The 21,154-nt window shown below is 40.2% G+C and overlaps 1 protein-coding gene across 6 annotated transcripts in view; it reads left to right on the forward strand.

Annotated features, from left to right (window-relative positions):
• GAPVD1 (GTPase activating protein and VPS9 domains 1) overlaps positions 1–21,154 on the forward strand; it is a 76,953-nt gene that overhangs the window by 8,888 nt on the left and 46,911 nt on the right. For all 6 annotated transcript variants that reach the window (XM_047069530.1, XM_047069520.1, XM_047069497.1 and 3 more), the window contains exon 2: positions 20,514–20,731. In XM_047069530.1, coding sequence (XP_046925486.1) covers positions 20,547–20,731 — 185 coding nt within the window. In that variant the 5' untranslated portion in view covers positions 20,514–20,546. The remainder of the gene's footprint in view (positions 1–20,513; positions 20,732–21,154) is intronic.

Raw genomic sequence — 21,154 nt, forward strand, 5'->3', positions numbered from 1 at the left:
TCTCTCTCTGTCCCAAAAATAAATAAACGTTGAAAAAATATATATATAAGGCTTTAAGTATAATGTAACTGTAAAAGCAGCGAGATATCTGCTCATTAGTCTGTGTGTCTGAAAAGATGCTTGCTTGGTCTTGCTCCCATGTAATGCTGGTACACCCACCCTAAAGATTAGTGGGAAGCATGTCATCAAACATGTTCAGCTCTTCTTCCTTTTTTTTACTTACTAATTTATGTTTTCAGTTTATTGTCTGTGAATCTTTGATTAAAATTGGAAAATTTTAAGGAAAAAAAATATTAGTCAAGGGATATTAGCCTGTTTCTCTTTTTATAGGATCAGAGTCAAATTATCTTCCCAAGCAATCTGAATTTTACCCAAATACATTCATTTTTAAAGTTTTAAGGACTTAGGCTAAACTCACCTATTTTTAACCCACTCTGAACTGTCTCCTTTCACTTTCTAATGCAAAACTGACCCATCTCTTGATTTTACTTTCATTACTTATAAATCATGACTAGCTGATAAAAAATACATTTGGTCTAAAAATTGTAAGGCAGAATTGCAAAATGTTTACAAATACAGATTTTTGTAATAGAAGAGCTTAAGAAAGCATAGGTGAATTATTTTTGCAGAATTTGTTTCATCTTTATTACCTCCTTTAGAACCCAAGGAATTTTTGAGTCCTCTAAAACCAAGTGTTTTTTGATAAATAACTATTCAAGGTTGTGATGGGCCAGCTTGGATTCTGAGAAAGTGACCTATTAAGTGTCCTTATGAGTAAATTTCTGTTCCACCATTAATGATAATAGTAATTGGCATTTATTGAGTTCTTTCTCTCTTTGTAGACATTAGGTAAACTAGTTAAAATTATGAATTCCATAATTCTGTGGAGGGATCTTAATGATTGATTTCTTTTTGAAAAGCTATTTTAGGCAACTAGATTTATTTATTATTTATTTTTATTTATTTATTTTTTGTGGTCCAGGAGGTTCCTTTTAGGTAAAACATAGTCAATGGTAATAAATAATGCTGCTTGAAGTTTGATAATATTTATAAATTTATGGGGTGCCTGGGTGGCTCAGTTGGTTAAGTGTCCGACCAACTCTTGATCTCGGCTCAGGTCATGATATCAGTTTGTGGGTTCGAGCCCTGCATAGGGCTCCATGCTGACGGTGCAGAGCCTGCTTGAGATTGTATCTGTCTCCCTCTCTCTCTGCCCCTCCCCTGCTTGCTCTCCACCTCTCAAAATAAAAATAAACTTTAAATTTTTTTTTTTTTCCAACGTTTATTTATTTTTGGGACAGAGAGAGACAGAGCATGAACGGGGGAGGGGCAGAGAGAGAGGGAGACACAGAATCGGAAACAGGCTCCAGGCTCTGAGCCATCAGCCCAGAGCCTGACGTGGGGCTCGAACTCACGGACCGCGAGATCGTGACCTGGCTGAAGTCGGACGCTTAACCGACTGCGCCACCCGGGTGCCCCTAAAAATAAACTTTAAAAAATATTCATAATTTTATGAGATACCATTCTGGTAAATCTGATGAAATGGACTGACAGCCTGCTGTTTATTATACCTTCCCTAATTTTGAGGGTGGACTCTTGGATCTTGAAACAGGCTTTACCAGTATTACAGCTCAGCAAAAAATGCAGCTGAAGCTCACAGTTCTCTTTCTGTTTGGTTGTTTTGTACACCCACTGTACTTATGGAGGAAGCTAAGTTTATGCAGGGACCAAAGCTTCCTCAAAGCATGTGAGGTGGTGAAATCATTCTCTCTGAAATTCTCAAAGGGCTCTTAAGGACTTTAGGTTTTTTTTTAATTTAAATTATGTAGTTTATCTTGAGCTCCAGCTTTATGAATGTCTAGTGAGTTGTCATTAGAGATTGTTGAATTGGAAGAAATTAGATTTGGTGGTATTTAATTTCAGACTAATAAAATTAATGGAGATTTATCTAACTGTGAAAGTTCCTGATACCCATTTCTAGATTGGTGCCATTGCAGTTCTGCTTATTAGTGTATAGCTTGTTATTGTTGAACTGTGTCCATAAGTACTATCCTTTTTGTTGCACTTGAAATTTTTCACACTTATGGGGCGCCTGGGTGGCTCAGTCGGTTGAGACGTCCGACTTTGACTCAGGTCATGATCTTACAGCTTATGGGTTTGAGCCCCACTTTGGGCTCTGTGCTGACAGCTCGGAGCCTGGAGCCTGGAGCCTGCTTCTGATTCTGTGTCTGTCTGTCTGTCTGTCTGTCTGTCTGTCTCTCTCTGCCCCTCCCCTGCTCACACACACACACTCTCTCTCAAAAATAAATAAAACATTAAGAAAAAAAAAAAAGCATCTGATTTCAGCCCAGGTCATGATCCCATGGTTTGTGGGTTCGACCCCTGTGTCAGTCTGTATGCTGACAGCTCAGAGCCTGGACCCTGCTTCGAATTCTGTGTCTTCCTCTCTCTCTGCCCCTTCCCCACTCATGCTTTGTCTCTCTCTCTCTCCCTCTCAAAAATAATAAATGTTAAAAAAAATAAATAAAAATTTCCCATGTGTAATATATTATCATTCACAGAATTTGTCTGGTCCTGAGTGTTTAAGTAATTGCACTAACAGATCGTTTAGCGGAGGAATCTTAGTCCCAAGTTTTTATTTAAAAAAAAATTTTTTTTTTTAGTTGTTTATTTATTTTTGAGACAGAGAGAGACAGAGCATGAACGGGGGAGGGTCAGAGACAGAGGGAGACACAGAATCTGAAGCAGGCTCCAGGCTCTGAGCTGTCAGCACAGAGCTCAACGTGGGGCTCAAACTCACAGACCATGAGATCATGACCTGAGCCGAAGTTGGAATTTCAACTGACTGAGCCACCCAGGCGCCCCACGTCCCAAGTTTTTATTATGTTTTCTTTTTTTTTAATTACGAAAGTAATGTTCTTTGTTTAAAAAAAACCTAAAAATACAAAAAAAGAAAGCTTTTCTTCCCCACATATATATGTACATGCTATATGTTTTCAGTTTTTTCTTTTTTTCCCCCAGAAATTATTGTCAATACTTGTAGTGCTTTACATATGTTAACTTGTTAAACTTTTACAGCCCATGAACATACCTTATGAAGTAGATTCTATTTTATATCCTTTTGCAGATGAAGAAAGCAAGGCAAGTAGAATTATCAAAGGTTGCACAACTAGTGAGTGGCAAAGCTGATATTGGAGCACAGGGAGTCTTGCTCAAGGGTTTGTGGTTTAGCTGCCTCTTGGGTCTTACCTTGGGTATCATTCTTCAGTGTGCTTTTTTCATGTAATGGTACACCATGGACAACTTTCTGTGTACCTCTTTCAATAATTATGTATTGCTTCTCAATAATTATGTAGTACTCAGTGACAGAGATGTACCATAACAATGTTTTTCAAAATTAATCTTGTTTAATATTGTCAGTTACATTAGTAATGATTTCAGGTAATACTTTTTTAGGGGTGCCTGGGTAGCTCAGTTGGTTAAATGTCCAACTCTTTTTTTTTTTTAATTTATTTTCATGTTTATTTTTGCGAGAGAGAGACAGAGCGTCATCGGGGGAGTGGCAGAGTGAGAGGGAGACACAGAATCCGAAGTAGGCTCTAGGCTGTGAGCTGTCAGCACAGAGCCGGATGAGGGGCCCAAAGTCATAAGCCTTGAGATTATGACCTGAGCTGAAGTCTGATGCTTAACTGAGTGAGCCACCCAGGTGCCCCCAACTCTTTTTTTTTTTTTTAATGTTTATTTATTTATTTTGACAGAGAGAGCACACGTACAAATGTGAGTGGGGGAGGGGCAGAGAGAGAGGGAGAGATTCCCAAGCAGGCTCTGCACTGTCAGCCTGGAGCCAGACTCAGGGCTCGATCCCACAAACTGTGAGTTCATGAGCTGAGCTGAAATCAAGAGTCAGACACTTAATGGACTGAGCCACCCAGGCACCCCAAGCACCTGCTTGGGACTCTCTAGCTCCCTGCCCCTCCCCCACTGTGTGCACGTGTGCGCACTTGCTCTCTCAAAATAAGTAAATACATTAAATAAATAAAAAGTCAAGGTTTTTGAACTGGAATAAGTGAGGATACATTAGTATTTACTAAGTAATGCATATTTAGCAGGGATTTTGATATTCTCTCAGTTGGGTTGTGTAATAAAATCTGAGCTTAACCCACGAGCCATTTGGTATGCATGAATTTCATTATTTTTGTGGTTAGTCTGTCTTCTTTAATTCTCGAAAATTAGTAGTGTATTGGGGGCAAAAAAAAAATCGACATCTGTTTGGATTTTATTTATTTTTGGCAGGCTGTAGAATTTTGGTGTCATAGCAAGATGTCTGGTGTGGTGTTAATTTGAGATGTGAATACTGTCTGGCTTTATATGACTTGCATCTTTAAAGTAGTGTGCCTTTCAGTTCCTTGTACCTTGTGCCAGGAATAGTTGGTACTAAGTCCGTTTTTTTCCCCTACAGTGTTTCACTGTTTTTTCAAATATACCAACTAAAGATAATTAAAGTATGATTTGCTTCCATTTTTTTTCCTCATTGACGGTTATTTTTTATTTTTATTTCTTTGAAAGTTTATTTATTAATTTTGAGAGCGAAAGTACGAGCAGGTGAGGGGCAGAGAGAGAAGAGAGAGCAAGAATCCCAAGCAGGCTTTGCACTGCCAGCGTGGAGCCCGGTGTAGGGCTCGAACTCACGAAATGTGCAGTCATGACCTGAGCCAATTTCGGACACTTAACCAATTGAGGCACCCAAGCACCCCAATAGCTATTTTTTAGTTGTGAAGAAGTACATCATTCAGTCATTTGTGTAATAATTTTTTATAAATTCAGATGTTAAACGAGTACCTGCTAAATGCCAGCCTGTCTGCTGAGAAAATGGGGATACCAAGATGACTATGTCACTCCTTCAGGTAACTTGGAGGTTTGTTGAGAAAACAACACTTTGTTGCAAACAGTATAAAATATGAAAAGCTATGATAGAGATGAGCCCAAAGGAGAAAGTATGAGAATGGCCAGGAAAGACTCCTTGGTTTGAGCTGGGCTCTGATGCTTAAGTGAGATTTAACTGGCCAGTGACAAGAGTGGGTCAAGAATTCCAGAGGGTATGTAGAAATCTGGTCTGTGGAATCTATTCAGATTTGTTATGATCACATATCCCTGTGAGAATGAGGGCCCCTCAAGAGCAGACTTTGCCTGTCTTGTTCATTAGTGCCTAGTACATTGTAGATCTTTAACAAACATTTGTTGAATGAGTGAGTGAAGGAAGTGTGTTAAAGTTTACTGTGCTTGTCCATTTTTTAGAAAGAGATGAACTCATTATTTTTAATACCTGACGATTTTTAGATCATGTAATTTAACAAAACATAAAATGAGTAATAAACTGCTCCACACTGAAGGAGGTTAAGTTTTATAAAAGGAAACACATGTAGACAAATCCTTGTAATTCAAAATGGTTATTTATGAAAAATATTTGCAAAAGATGTTCATCTCTTGTATGGATTGGTTAGATCCCTGAAAAGTGGTGGGTAATTAAAATAAATCCTCAAGGGGTGCCCGGGTGGCTCAGTCAGTTGAGCTTCTGACTTCTGCTGGGGTCATAGTCTTGTGGTTTGTGGGTTTGGGCCCCATGTTGAGCTTTGTGCTGACAGTGCAGTCTGCTTTGGACTCTCTGTCTCCCTCTCTTTGCTCCTACCCCGCTCACTCTCTCTCAAAAATAAAGAATAAACATTAAAAAAAATTTTTTAACAAATCCTCAAATTTAAATTATTTGATTGATAAACATTGGAAGCTAACATTGTGGTAGGTCATTAAAAATTGGCAGTCATGTCCTTTTTGCTGTATCGGGATAATACGGTATCAGTGAGAGTGAATCTTTTTTTTTTTTTTTAATGTTTATTTATTTATTGTTTTGAGAGGGTGTGTGTCAGCTGGGAGGGGCAGAAAGAGGGAGAGAGAGAATCCCCAGCAGGCTGTGCACTGTCAGCACACACCACACCCTGACGTGGAGCCCGATCCCATGAACCATGAGATCATGACCTGGCTGAAATCAAAAGTTGGACGCTTAACCGACTGAGCCACCCAAGCACCCCAATTAAAAAAAATAATGTTTATTATTTTAATAATAAACACACACGCACATTTTTTAATGTTTACTTATTTTTGAGAAAGAGAGAGAGCATGAAAGGGAAAGGGCAGAGAGAGAGAGGAAGTCATAGGATCCGAACTGCTGACGGCAGAGAGCCTGACGAGGGGCTCGAACCCACGAACTGCAAGATTATGACTTTAGCCAAAGTCAGACGCTTAACTGACTGAGCCACCCAGACACCCTGACAGTTTGAAACTTTCAAAGAAAAAGGGACTTGTCCAGATACTGACTCACCAATGAATAGTTGTTGAAAGACTGGGGCGATTAGAAGTGGCCTTGACTTATGAATTACAGCACTCACAGATGGTGTAGTGGTAAGAGCTCAGTGAATCACATGTACTTGGATTCTAGTTTCATCTTTGCCAGTTACTAATTTGACCTTGGGCAAATTAATTTCCTCAGTTTCCTCACCTGTAAAACATGGATAAGAATACCTGCCTTTCAGGGATGTTATACAGATTAAATGAGAATATTCATTTAAAACATCTGGTTGGTGCCTAGTACATGACAAGCCTGAAATATATGGTAGTTATTATTTGTATTTACTGAACACTGATATATTTTACTATGACCAGTTAATTAAAATTCTTTTCAAGCTCAACCATTATTATTTATATAAAATTTTTTAATGTTTATTTTTGAGAGAGAGCACGAGTGCAAGTGTTGGGGGCGGCAGAGAGAGAGGGAGACACAGAATTCCGAAGCACGTTTCAGGCTCTGAGCTGTTAGCACAGAGCCTGGTGCAGGGCTTTAACTCATGAACTGCGAGATTGTGACCTAAGCCGGAGTCGAATGCTTAACCAACTAAGCTACCCAGGTGCCTCTCAACCATTACTGTTTATAATGTAGTTTTAAAAAGTTTGCTGTTATATGGAAATTAATAGGGGCACCTGGGTGGCTCAGTCAGTTGAGCATCTGACTCTTGTTTTGGCTCAGGTCATGATCTCATTCATGGTCTGTGAGTTCAAGCCCTGCATCATGCTCTGCTGACAGCGTGGAGCCTGCTTGGGATTCTCTCTGCCCCTCCTGTGTATGCTCTCTCTTTCTCTCAAAAATAAATAAATGAACTTTTAAAAACTTTAAACATTTATATATTTTTAGAACAGTTTAAGTTTTACGGAAAAATTGAGAGAATAGTATAAGGAGTTCCCATGTACCTAGCACCAAGTTGCCCCTATCATTTACATCTTACCCTTAGCATGGTATATTTGTTACACTTAGTGAATATATATATATATATATATTTTTTTTTTTTAAACGTTTTTATTTCTGAGAGCAAGTGGGGGAGGGGCAGAGAGCGAGGAGGACAGAGGATCTGAAGCAGGCTCCACACTGACAGCAGAAAGCTTGATGCGGGACTCGAATTCACAAACTGAACCATGAGATCGTGACCTGAGCTGAAGTTGGATGCTTAACCAACTGAGCCAACCAGGGGCCCCACTGAACCAATATATTGACACATTATTATTAAAGTTCATATGTTATTTAGATTTCCTTAGTTTTCACCTGATGTCCTTTTCCTGTTCTAGGATCCCACTTTATATGTAGTTGTCATTATCTCTGTAATATTTTTGAAGTATTTTTATTTTTAATGTTTATTTTATTTTTGAGAGAGAGACAGAGCACAAGTGGAGGAGGGGCAGGGAATGAGGGAGACACAGAATCTGAAGCAAGCTCCAGGCTCCAGTCTGTCAGCACAGAGCCTGACGTGGGGCTGAGACTCATGAACCACGAGATCATGATCTGAGCTGAAGTCAGATGCTTAACCAACTGAGCCACTCAGGCGCCCCTATTTATTTACTTTTAGAGAGAGAGAGGGAGACAATCCCAAGCAGGCTCAGCATTGTCAGCACAGAGCCCGACCTGGGGCTCGAACTCACAAACCGTGAGATCATGACCAGAACCAAGATCAAGAGTCAGACACTTAACCAACTGAACCACCCAGGTGTCCTGAGAGGTTCTTTAACATAGTGTTGGATGTTCTAGCATCAGCAATCAGACAACAAAAGGAAATCAAAGGCATCAAAATTGGCAAAGATGAAGCCAAGCTTTTACTTTTTGCAGGTGACATGATACTGCAAAACATGGAAAACCCTATAGACTCCACCAAAAGTCTGCTAGAACTGATACATGAATTTCAACAAAGCCACAGGATACAAAATTAATGTACAGAAATCAGTTGCGTTCTTATACACTAATAATGAAGCAACAGAAAGACAAAGAAACTGATCCCATTCACAGTTGCACCAAGAATCATAAAATACCTAGGAATAAACCTAACCAACGATGTAAAAGATCTGTATGCTGAAAACTATAGAAAAGATTATGAAGGAAATTGAAGAAGATACAAAGAAATGGAAAAACATTCCATGCTCATGGATTGGAAGAATAAATATTGTTAAAATGTCAATACTACCCAAAGCAATCTACACATTCAATGCAATCCTAATCAAAATTGCACCAGCATTCTTCTCGGAGCTAGAACAAGCAGTCCTAAAACTTGTATGGAACCACAAAAGACCCCTGAATAGTCAAAGTAATATTGAAGAAGAAGACCAAAGCGGGAGGCATCACAATCCCAGACTTTAGCCTCTACTACAAAGCTGTAATCATCAAGACAGCATGGTATTGGCCCAAAAACAGACACATAGACCAGTGGAATAGAATAGAGACTCCAGAATTAGACCCACAAGAGTATGGCCAACTAATCTTTGACAAAGCAGGAAAGAATATCCAATGGAAAAAAGACAGTCTCTTTAACAAATGGTGCTGGGAGAACTGGACAGCAACATGCAGAAGAATGAAACTAGACCACTTTCTTACACCATTCACAAAAATAAACTCAAAATTGATAAAGGACCTGAATGTGAGACAGGAATCCATCAAAACCCTAGAGGAGAAAGCAGGAAAAAACCTCTGTGACCTCAGCCGCAGCAATTTCTTACTTGACACATCTCCAAAGGCAAGGGAATTAAAAGCAAAAATGAACTATTGGGACCTCATGAAGATAAAAAGCTTCCTTTGCACTGCAAAGGAAACAATCAACAAAACTAAAGGCAACCGATGGAATGGGAAAAGATATTTGCAAACGACATAACAAACGGCTAGTATCCAAACTCTATAAAGAACTCACCAAACTCCACACCCGAGAAACAAATAATCCAGTGAAGAAATGGGCAGAAAACATGAATAGATGCTTCTCTAAAGAAGACATCCAGATGGCCAACAGGCACATGAAAGGATGCTCGATGTCACTCCTCATCAGGGAAATACAAATCAAAACCACACTGAGATACCACCTCACGCCAGTCAGAGTGGCTAAAATGAACAAATCAGGAGACTGTAGGTGCTGGGGAGGATGTGGAGAAATGGGAACTCTCTTGCACTGTTGGTGGGAATGCAAACGGGTGCAGCCTCTCGAGAAAACAGTGTGGAGGTTCCTCAAAAAATTAAAAATAGATCTACCCTATGACCCGGCAATAGCACTGCTACGAATTTACCCAAGGGATACAGGAGTGCTGATGCATAGGGGCACTTGTACCCCAATGTTTATAGCAGCACTTTCAACAATAGCCAAATTATGGAAAGAGCCTAAATGTCCATCAACTGATGAATGGATAAAGAAATTGTGGTTTATATACATAATGGAATACTACGTGGCAATGAGAAAGAATGAAATATGGCCTTTTGTAGCAACGTGGATGGAACTGGAGAGTGTTATGCTAAGTGAAATAAGTCATACAGAGAAAGACAGGTACCATATGTTTTCACTCTTATGTGGATCCTGAGAAACTTAACAGAAGACCATGGGGGAGGGAAAGAAAAAAAAAAAGGTTAGGGAGGGCGGAAGCCAAACCATAAGAGACTCCTAAAAACTGAGAATACCCTGAGAGTTGATGGGGGGTGGAAGGGAGGGGAAAGTGGGGGATGGGCATTGAGGAGGGCACCTGTTGCGATGAGCAATGGGTGTTGTATGGAAACCAATTTGACAATAAATTTCATATTAAAAAAAAGATGAAAAATAATAGCATGTTTATATATTGGTGAGAATATCCAGTAGAGAGGGAAATATGGATGGGGGATGGGGTAGTTGGGATTATTGCAGTAATATTCTTGAGTAGATAGATGTGAAGGGAGGAAATTAGCATAAAAGTGAGGGTTGGCTTTGATCATGAGAAAGACAGTCCATTCAAAATAAAAGGTAGAGCATGTGTGTGTGTGTGTGTGTACACATATATATATACTTGTAGTTACTTGTAGTTTAGTTGTTCCTGGCGTCCAAGTTGACTAAACTTTATGAGGACGGAGGCTGTGTGTGTTCTGTCTTGTACTATTAGTGCCTGGTACAATGAAGACATTCAGAAAATATTTGTTGAATTGAATTAAGTTGGAGAAGATCGCTTTTAACAGCCTTACCAATTCTAAGATTCTTTTTTTTTATTTTTCTTTAATGCTTTTTATTTTTGAGAGAGAGACAGTGCGTGAGTGGGGGAGGGGCAGAGAGAGAGAGAGACATAGAATCTGAAGCAGGCTCTGGGCTCTGAGCTATTGGCACAGAGCCTGAAGCAGGGCTCAAACTCCTGAACCATGAGATCATGACTTGAGCGTAAGCCGGACGCTTTACCGACTGAGCCACCCAGGTGCCCGCCCTTTAATTTTTTTGTTAATGTTTATTTAAAAATTTTTTTAAATTTTTTTAATGTTTATTTATTATTGAGAGACAGAGACAGAGCTTGAGCAGGGGAGGGACAAAGAGAGAGGGAGACACAGAATTGGAAGCAGGCTCCAGGCTCTGAGCTGTCAGCACAGAGCCCGACGCGGGGCCCGAACTCACAAACTGCAAGATCATGACCTGAGCCGAAGCCGGATGCCTAACTGACTGAGCCACCCAGGCACCCCTGTTAATGTTTATTTTTGAGAGACAGAGAGAGAGACACAGAGCACGAGCAGGGGAAGGGCAGAAAGAGAGAGAGGGAGACACAAAGAACCTGAAGCAGGCTCCAGGCTCTCAGCTGTCAACACAGAGCCCGATGCAGGGCTCAAACCCATGAACCGTGAGGTCATGACTTGAGCCGAAGTCAGACGCTTAACCAACTGAGCCTCCCAGGCACCCTCACTTTTTTTTTTTTTTAAAGAGAGAGCACGTGTAGATGAGAGCACGATAATGAGTGATAATTGAGCATTTTTTCATGTGTCGGTTGGCCGTCTGGATGTCTTCTTTGGAGAAGTGTCTATTCATGTCTTTTGCCCATTTCTTTACTGGATTATTTGCTTTTGGGGTGTTGAGTTTGATAAGTTCTTTATAGATTTTGGATACTAACCCTTTATCTGATGTGTCGATTGCAAATATCTTCTCCCATTCTGTCGGTTGCCTTTTAGTTGTGCTGATTGTTTCTTTTGCTGTGCAGAAGCTTTTTATTTTGATGAGTTCCTGATAGGTCATTTTTGCTTTTGTTTCCCTTGCCTGTGGAGGCATGTTGAGTAAGAAGTTGCTGTGGCCAAGGTCAACGAGGTTTTTGCCTGCTTTCTCCTAGAGGATTTTGATGGCTTCCTGTCTTACATTTAGGTCTTTCATCCACTTTGAGTTTATTTTTGTGTATGGTGTAAGAAAGTGGTCCAGGTTCATTTTTTTGCATGTTGCTGTCCAGTTTTCCCAGCACCACTTGCTGAAGAGACTGTCTTTATTCCATTGGATATTCTTTCCTGCTTTGTCAAAGATTAATTGGCCATAAGTTTGTGGGTCCATTTCTGGGTTCTCTGTTCTGTTCTGTTGATTTAAGTGTCTGTTTTTGGGCCATTATCCACCTGTATTTTAAATGAGTGTAAACTCAGATGAAGTAGATATCACTAGAAGCCAGTTGAAGTAAAAACCAATAGATAAAAGGAACTTTGAGGAGTCAATTATTAACAGAACTGAAAATTAAGGTAGATGTGAGTGACAAAATGTTTAGGTTAGTCTGTTGAGAGCAAGGGCTGTTTTTGAATCAGAACTGAGTCAGTGTGAATTTTGATGTAGCTACTTGCTAGATACATCAACACTTCTCTCAACTGTTAAATGAAGTTAATGAGAGCACAGTCATCATAGGGTTTTAAGGATTCAATGAGGAAAAAATAGCAGTGCCTGGAATAATAAAGTTCTGAATAAATGTTAGCTTGATAGAGTATTGTTATTGTTTGTTTGATATTGACAATGTTGTTACTTTTCAGGATACTAACTTATTTGCAGATGTTTGTACTTTCCTGTTGTCTTCAGTATGGTAAAATTTCCCACTTTTAGTTGTTTCTGCCTATATTTTATTTAAGCTATTTCCCGGTAGCAGTTAACTCCTCTTGTGTTTTAGGGTGCCTTAGAAGAGCAGAACAACTTTATAGACTTTACTTTTTACATTCTCCAACCCTCTTTTGGCAACTGTGGGGTTTTTTTTGCTTTTTTTAATGTTTATTTACTTTTGAGAGAGAGAGACAGCGCAACAGGGGAGGGGCAGAGAGAGAGAGAGAGAGAAAGGGGACACAATCCGAAGCAGGCTCCAGGCTCCGAGCTGTCAGCACAGAGCCCGATTCAGGGCTCGAACCCATGAACTGTGAGATCATGACCTGAGATGAAGTCGGATGCTTAACCGACTGAGCCACCCACGCACCCCGGCAACTATTGTTTTTAAGCAGTGACCTGTTAGGTATTATTATTTGTGTGTGGGGGGGGAGTATTTTTTTTTCAGAATGTGTGAGCTAATAATAATCTTGGTGCTGTACCTGATTTGAGTTCACTTAACATGATTGAGCTCCTCCTACCTGCCATGAGGTATGTTAGGACACAAAGTTGAATTCTCTCCCTCAGTGTTCACAGTCTAAGAGGAGAGATAGAGATGTAATATCATTATACTCCAGTGTGTGGTACATGTTGTATAAGATAGTATTCAGCATATGAATTTAATTTAGGTAAACTGGACATAAATATAGGTCAGAGTTAATATTTTTAACCGCTTAACATTTTACCCAGTGGTTTACTGACATTTTCTTTTTTTTTTTTTAATTTAATTCAATTTTTAAAATTTACATCCAAGTTAGTTAGCTTATAGTGCAACAATGATTTTAGGGGTAGATTCCTTAATGCCCCTTACCCATGTAGCCCATCCCCCCTCCCACAACCCCTCCAGTAACCCTCTGTTCTCCATATTTAAGACTCTCTTATGTTTTGTCCCCCTCCCTGTTTTTATATTATTTTTGCTTCCCTTGTGTTTATCTGTTCTATGTCTTAAAGTCCTCATATGAGTGAAGTCCTATGATATTTGTCTTTCTCTAATTTCGCTTAGCGTAATACCCTCTAGTTCCATCAGTGTAGTTGCAAATGGCAAGATTTCATTGGTTTGATTGCCATTTACTGACATTTTCTTATGTTTATATGGTAATGAGAAGATTATGGATTTATACAATAATATTTTATTTTATTTATAATTTTTATTTTTTTATATAATAATGTTTTAAAAAGTATCATTTTGTATGGTAACCTATTAACCTGCTTTTTTGCCATCATTCAGACCAGCTAATTATAGAAAGAAAAAGTACTGAAACTGGGGCGCCTGGGTGGCGCAGTCAGTTAAGCGTCCGACTTCAGCCAGGTCACGATCTCGCGGTCCGTGAGTTCGAGCCCCGCGTCGGGCTCTGTGCTGACGGCTCAGAGCCTGGAGCCTGTTTCCGATTCTGTGTCTCCCTCTCTCTCTGCCCCTCCCCCGTTCATGCTCTGTCTCTCTCTGTCCCAAAAATAAATAAACGTTGAAAAAAAAAAATTAAAAAAAAAAAAAGTACTGAAACATACAATTCTTGAACTTGATGAAAGGAAAAAAAATGCTTAGCAAGTTTGTCTAGACTTAACCTAAAATATCTTTGATTTGGAGCTGTTGAGGGATTTAGAAGGTGAATTCTTGTTTAGATTAAGTGGAGCATTACTTGCATGTGTTAAATTTTTTTTAAGTGAAGCTATATTTGAAGGTTTTAATTTCTAAATTGCATAAATTGGTTCATATTTTGCTATGTCACTGGAAACATTTTATGTGTCCTCTCTATCTTGAACAGTATTTCGGTTATAATTAGACTGTGAGCTCCTTGAGATTAGGGGACCTGGCTAAGCTCCAGAAAAGCTCAGTAATATATTTGTTGAATTAAATTGTATTAAAGCAGCAAGAAGGGCACAGTTTGAGAATTTCTGAAATATTTTTTCCTATTTTTTATTATGAAAAATTTCTAACATAACTGAAATTGTTGAAGGATAGTATAGTGATCATCAACTACCCTTCACCTAGATTCAACAATTGTTTACATTTTGCTGCATTTAAAAAATCTCCTGGGGCACCTGGGTAGCTCTGTTGGTTAAGCGTCTGACTTTAGCTCAGGTCATGGTCTTGTAGTCTGTGGGTTTGAGCCCCATGTCGGGCTCTGTGCTAACAGCTTGGAACCTGGAGCCTGTTTCAGATTCTGTTGTCTCCCTCTCTCTCTGAGCCTCCCCTACTCGTGCTCTAGCTCGCTCTCTCTCTGTCAAAAATAAAGAAAAAATTGTTTTTAATCTTATTTTTTTGCTGAACCATATACAAGGAAGTTGCAGACATCCTTAACACTATACTTTTATATACTTGAGCATGCATCTCTTGAAAATAAGATATTCTCCTGAGTAACCACAGGATTTTTGCATCATTCTTGTAGGGATCAGGGTAATAATAATGGCATACTGGCTCTATCATCTGTCTACCACTTGTGTGGCCCTGAGCAAATTACTCAGCATCCCGAGCCTCAGTTTCCTGGGCTGCAGAGCACTTGTTTCAGAGGGATATTCTGAAGAGGGAATGTTTAAAGTTCCTAGAAGCACACCAGGCACCATTTTCAGTTTATAACCTGTTTCTCCATATGATACTCAACTGTGGTGAATAATACCATACCTACTCTTGTTCCTAGAGTTGGAAACTTTTACCTTATTTTCCCCAATTGTGATGAACAAATCTTGTGTTTCTGCCTCATAACATGTCCCAAACTTGTCCTGTTCTTTCTATTGCTACTACATTTCCTGCCTACCAACAACTTCATTGTCTCTCTTCATCTAGTCCTATCCCCGTGTCCTCATTTTTTTCCTTACTGCTGGAGTTTATGTTCTCAAATATAAATATTATCATAATAGGAGCTTAAACTCCTATTTAAAACTTTTCCCAACACCTACAGTGCAAAGTCTAAGTTTCTTGACTCTGGCTTTTGTGTACCTTTTGTCTCTGCAGCCTTATCTCTCATTTTACCCATTCTCCACCTCTCCCCACCTCACTGAACACACAGACACAGTCCCCCAGACTGTAGGAAGCCATGAGTAACTCTCTAAATGTACTCTTCGTTATACACCTCTGTGCCTTTGCTTGGTTGGCACCTTCTATCTGGAACTCCACCCCACCCACCATCCTCTTTATGTCTGGCAAATACTCGTCTCTCCCCTCCCCAGCCCCTCAACTTGCCTTTCAGACTAGGTGCAGGTATCTAACTCCTCAATCGTTTCTTCTTTTTTTGTCCCCCCCTCCACATTGTATAGTCTTCTAGCATAACACCCATTACATTTTTGGACAGCCATTTGCTTGCACGTCTGCTTCATTCTGCTAGGTTAGGAAGTTCTTGAGGGTACACATTAGATTTTATTCCTTTTGTATTTCTGGTACCTAATATGTTGCTTGTACCAGGATGATAAATGTAGATATCGTGTCCACTTTTTATGGGTGAAAAAAATCTGAGGTTCAGAGAATATGCTTTATGTGCCCAAGTAATAGCACTAATTAATGAAGTATTCAGGTCTTTAAGAGCCCATTTCAGTACTGTTTTCATTAACTGTAATACTTCTTACCATTGCGATCATTTATTCAGTGATTCTGTTCTTAGTCTATGGACCTAGAGCCCCCTAGAGGATGTTAGAGTTCCCACATGGAAGTCTACGACGTTATATATATTAATTGTCTGTAAACTGAGTTAATATGATTTTATAGGTATATGTCTGTATGTCACCAGTTATTTTTTGAATGTACCCAGATACTTTTGTTATTAACAATGAATCATCTTAGTGGACATACTTACATCTTTTGAGAAGAGAGCAATATGAGGGCCTTCATGATACAGGAGATTTAGAATAACAGCTTCGTGTGGTTTGCTTCGTGTGTTTAGTATAACAGCTTCGTGTGGGAATTGATAAAGTATAAGAGAGTGGTCTTTGGAAGCAATAAGATTCAGGTTAGATGGTAATATCTGAAATTTTCCTAGTTTTCAGTAGTTCATTAAAATAAGAAAGTTAAAAAAAATTCCTGAAATGAAAATTATTAATTGCTAAACCTGTTTATGTCAGGCAGCTTTAAATTTTTTTTTTTTTAACGTTTATTTATTTTTGAGACAGAGACAGAGCATGAACGGGGGGAGGGTCAGAGAGAGAGGGTGACACAGAATCGGAAGCAGGCTCCAGGCTCTGAGCCATCAGCCCAGAGCCCGACGCGGGGCTCGAACTCACGGACGGCGAGATCGTGACCTGAGCTGAAGTCGGCCGTCTAACCGACTGAGCCACCCAGGCGCCCCTGTCAGGCAGCTTTAAAAAACATTTCTAGCGCTTACCATAATGTTTAATTCTGTTTTTTTGGTCTTAGCACCAAAAAAAATTTCAATATATGAACAGTTTTTTTTTTAATTTTTTTAATGTTTGTTTATTTTTGACAGAGAGAGAGAGAGAGAGCGAGCGAGCAAGCATGAGCGGGGGAGGGGCAGAGAGAGAGGGAGACACAGAATCCGAAGCAGGCTCCAGGCCCTGAGCTGTCAGCACAGAGCCTGATGCAGGGCCTGAACTCCCAGACTGCGAGATCATGACATGAGCCGAAGTCAGTTGCTCAACCGACTGAGCCACCCGGGCGCCCCATATGTGAACAGTTTTTATTGGATCTGTAAACATATTGAGAGCTTTGAGGTCTGGGTTGTCATCTCCGTTAAAATGTGAATTCACTACAAATGTATTGTTTTATCAATTCCAAATCCGTTAAGGTCACTCATGAATCTGATTGGCTGGGACATTTTTTTCCTAGCTTTATTGAGATATAATTGACATATAACATTGTGTAAGTTTAAAGTACATAATGTGATGATTTGATACACAAACGTATTGCAAAGGTTAATAAGGTTAATTAACACCTCCTTTACCTCATATAATTACCGTTTTGTTGTTGTAGTTATGGTAAGGACATTGAAGCTATACTGTCATAGTAATTTTCAAGTGTACAATCGTAATGTTAATTCTTTTTTTTTTAAGTTTACTTATTATTCGAGAGAGAGAGTGAGAGAGAGCATGAGCAGGGGGAGGGCAGAGAGAGAGGGAGAGAGAGAGAGCCCCAAGCAGGCTCTGTGCTATCAGTGCTGAGCCCTACTTGGGCCTCAGTCTCATGAACTGTGAGATCATGACCGGAGCTGGAATCAAGAGTCGGACACTCAACTGACTGAGCCACCCAGGCGCCCCCATAATGCTAGTTCTTAATAGAATTATTTTTCTGACTTATTGACAGTGTGCTACCTGGACATACGATGTTGTATTGTGTTATATGGGCCACAGGCACTTGTGTCGTTGATATAAATCATTTGTGGTTTGGGGCTACACTGATTACTGTTGTTGATATAAAACATCATCACAGAGGGGCTATGAGCTGAGTGCTTTGTGTCACTCTACCCCGTGTCCCCTGGGAAGGTCTGAGACTAGGGCCAAAAGTGTTCCCAACAGGGTCCTCCCTGAGTTTCAGGGAGGTGAGTTCCCAGAGATTGGGTCTTTGCTTGAGGTCAGACTGGGCAGGAGATGCTCTGGACCCCACCCTTGGGGAGGAGGCAGATGCCTCCTTAGCTGGAGGTTGGGACAGATTTGCGGCCAGTGAGTGAGTTTAGTGGCTGAGCTGAGGTACCCTGCCCAGGGACCTCATAACCCAATTCACACTACTCTCCCCTGTTTAAAAAAAAGATGTGGTCTGGCAGGCCTAGGTTCAAGGGCATGCATAACTTAAATAATAATGCTTTAAAATATGTGTGCTATTTCTATTTGTTTAGCTACTAGATAAACAAGAATTGTGTGAGTTTATTCCTTTGGCAAATATTTGTTCAATTCTTTAAAATTTTTTTTTTAATTCTAGAGTGAGAGTGGGAGTAGGGAGAAGGGAGACGGAGAGAGAGAGAATCTCAAGCAGGCTCTGTGCTCAGTGCTGAGCCTGATGCGGTGCTTGATCCCAGGACCCTGGAATAATGATCTGAGCCAAAATAAAGAGTTGGATGCTAAAAAAAAAAAAAAAAAAGGAGTTGGACGCTCAACCGAATGAGCCATCCAGGTGCTCCAAATATTTGTTCAATCCTTGCTATGAACCAGGCCCTCTCCTCAGCCCTGAAGTTACAGCTGTGAGTGAATAAAACAGACAAGCCTTGGCCCTGGTGGCTCTTACCTTTAAGTGGGGAACCATACATACTCTAAGCATAATGAACATGCTAGTAGCTGTCTGTAATTTAATGCTAGACAGAGGCAAGTACTTTTTAAAAAGACTGGAAAAGGGAATAGGAAGGGATGGTTTCTATTTTAGGAGTTATCTGAGAAGGCCTTTCTAAATAGAAATTTGAGCAGAGAGACCTAAATGAAAGTACTAGCCTTGCAAAGATACCTAAAGGAATAGCGTTCCAGACAGAGGGATCATCAAATGCAGGGGCTTTGAAGAAGGGGCATGCTTGGCCTGTTCAAGCAAGGAAGCCAGTGTGTCTGGAGCTGTGTGAGCAAGGGTAGAATGGTAGGAGATGAGGTTGGAGAAGTAGCCAGGGGGTAGACCTTCAGATTTCATTCTAAATGTAAAATAAGGCTTTGGATGGTTTCTAGTAAGGGAATAAGGTGATCTGACTGACTTTTAAAGGATGCTCTGTGCTGGGTAGAGAATGGACTCTAGTAGTACAAGAAAGGAAGCAGGGAAATCAGGAAGTGGTGGTTATAGACCTTTGGGTGAGAGATGATGGTGGAGGAGGTGGTGAGAAGTAGTCAGATTGGAGATGTATTTTAAAGATAGAGTCAGGGGCGCCTGGGTGGCGCAGTCAGTTAAGCGTCCGACTTCAGCCAGGTCACGATCTCGCGGTCCGTGAGTTCGAGCCCCGCGTCAGGCTCTGGGCTGATGACTCAGAGCCTGGAGCCTGTTTCCGATTCTGTGTCTCCCTCTCTCTCTGCCCCTCCCCCGTTCATGCTCTGTCTCTCTCTGTCCCAAAAATAAATAAAAAGCGTTGAAAAAAAAAAAATTTTAAAGATAGAGTCAAAAAATAATAATAAAAAAAGTCAACAGGTTAGGTTGATTGCAATGTAAAAAGGAGCAGTCAAGGAAATTCTAGTGCTAATAAATAGACACTAGATTTGAAGGAAATACACAAGGTTTTTACTGAGGATGTCTCTGAGCAGTGGCCTTATTAGGAACTTTCCTTTTTGCTTATCTGTATTTACCAGTGTTTCTTTTTTTTTTTTTTTAATTTTTTTTAACGTTTATTTATTTTTGAGACAGAGAGAGACAAGAGCATGAACAGGGGAGGGGCAGAAAGAGAGGGAGACACAGAATCTGAAACAGGCTCCAGGCTCTGAGCTGTCAGCACAGAGCCTGACGCGAGGCTCGAACTCACAGACCGTGAGATCATGACCTGAGCTGAAGTCGGATGCTTGACCGACCGAGCCACCCAGGCGCCCCATCAGTGTTTCTCTACTGAACCTGTAATGCTTCTGCAATAAATATATAGATTATTATTATTTTTTTTTTAATTTTTTTTTCAACGTTTATTTATTTTTGGGACAGAGAGAGACAGAGCATGAACGGGGGAGGGGCAGAGAGAGAGGGAGACACAGAATCGGGAACAGGCTCCAGGCTCTGGGCCATCAGCCCAGAGCCTGACGCGGGGCTCGAACTCACGGAGCGCGAGATCGTGACCTGGCTGAAGTCAGACGCTTAACCGACTGCGCCACCCAGGCGCCCCTATAGATTATTTTAAAATCAGAGTTAATCATAGTACTAAATGTAGCCTCGTTCTTTTGTTTTTTGTTAATTTTATTTTTGAGTGCGTGAGAGAGAGAGTGCAAGTGGAGGAGGGGGCAGACAGAGAGGGAGACAGAGGATCGAAGGCAGGCTCCGTGCTGACAGCAGAGAGCCTGATGCGGGGCTTGAACTCATAAATTGTGAGATCATGACCTGAGCCGAAGTCAGACACTTAACTGACTGAGCCATCCAGGCACCCCTAAATGTAGCCTAATTCTTAATGTATTCTCCTACCCCTTTTGATTTTGGAAAACAATTTAAGTGACATCAAATTTTTAAATTTGTCTTTTTCCTCTTAGTGATTAGCCTTTGTACCTGCCCTGCATTTGAAGATGGTGAAGCTGGATATTCATACTCTGGCCCATCACCTCAAGCAGGAACGCTTATATGTAAACTCTGAGAAACAGCTCATTCAGAGGCTAAATGCAGATGTACTTAAGACGGCTGAAAAGTTGTATCGGACAGCATGGATTGCTAAGCAACAGAGAATTAATTTGGACCGGCTTATCATAACCAGGTAAAGAAAAAGTTTTATGAACCACTGTAGTTCTGTGCTCACTGGTAACTGTAAATAATCTATCTCCTACAAAGTGCATGGTTTCAGACAGTTTGGATCAACATTAAGGTGAGTTTTTGTCTATTAATTAAGCACTGTTACAGAGAATTACACCTTTAGTGTTAATATTTTATACCACATCAATTAATTTTGTCTCTTTATATATGTAACATTTTATTGTTGCTGAGAGTAAATTATCTTATGTTCTACTTTTTTTCATTTTTTTAAGTAGGCTCCATACCCATCATGGGGCTTGAACTCATGACCTGAGATCAAGAGTTTCATGCTCTACCAAGTGAGGAAGCTAGGCACCTCTCTGCTTTCCTAATATTACTGTTGTTATTTTAGAGATGAAAAAAATTTTTTTGTAAATTTATTTATTTT

This window comes from Lynx rufus, unplaced genomic scaffold, assembly GCF_022079265.1.
Source record: "Lynx rufus isolate CCGP_SWC_20201006 ecotype Redwood Valley unplaced genomic scaffold, mLynRuf1.p SCAF_10, whole genome shotgun sequence".
Taxonomy (NCBI): domain Eukaryota; kingdom Metazoa; phylum Chordata; class Mammalia; order Carnivora; family Felidae; genus Lynx; species Lynx rufus.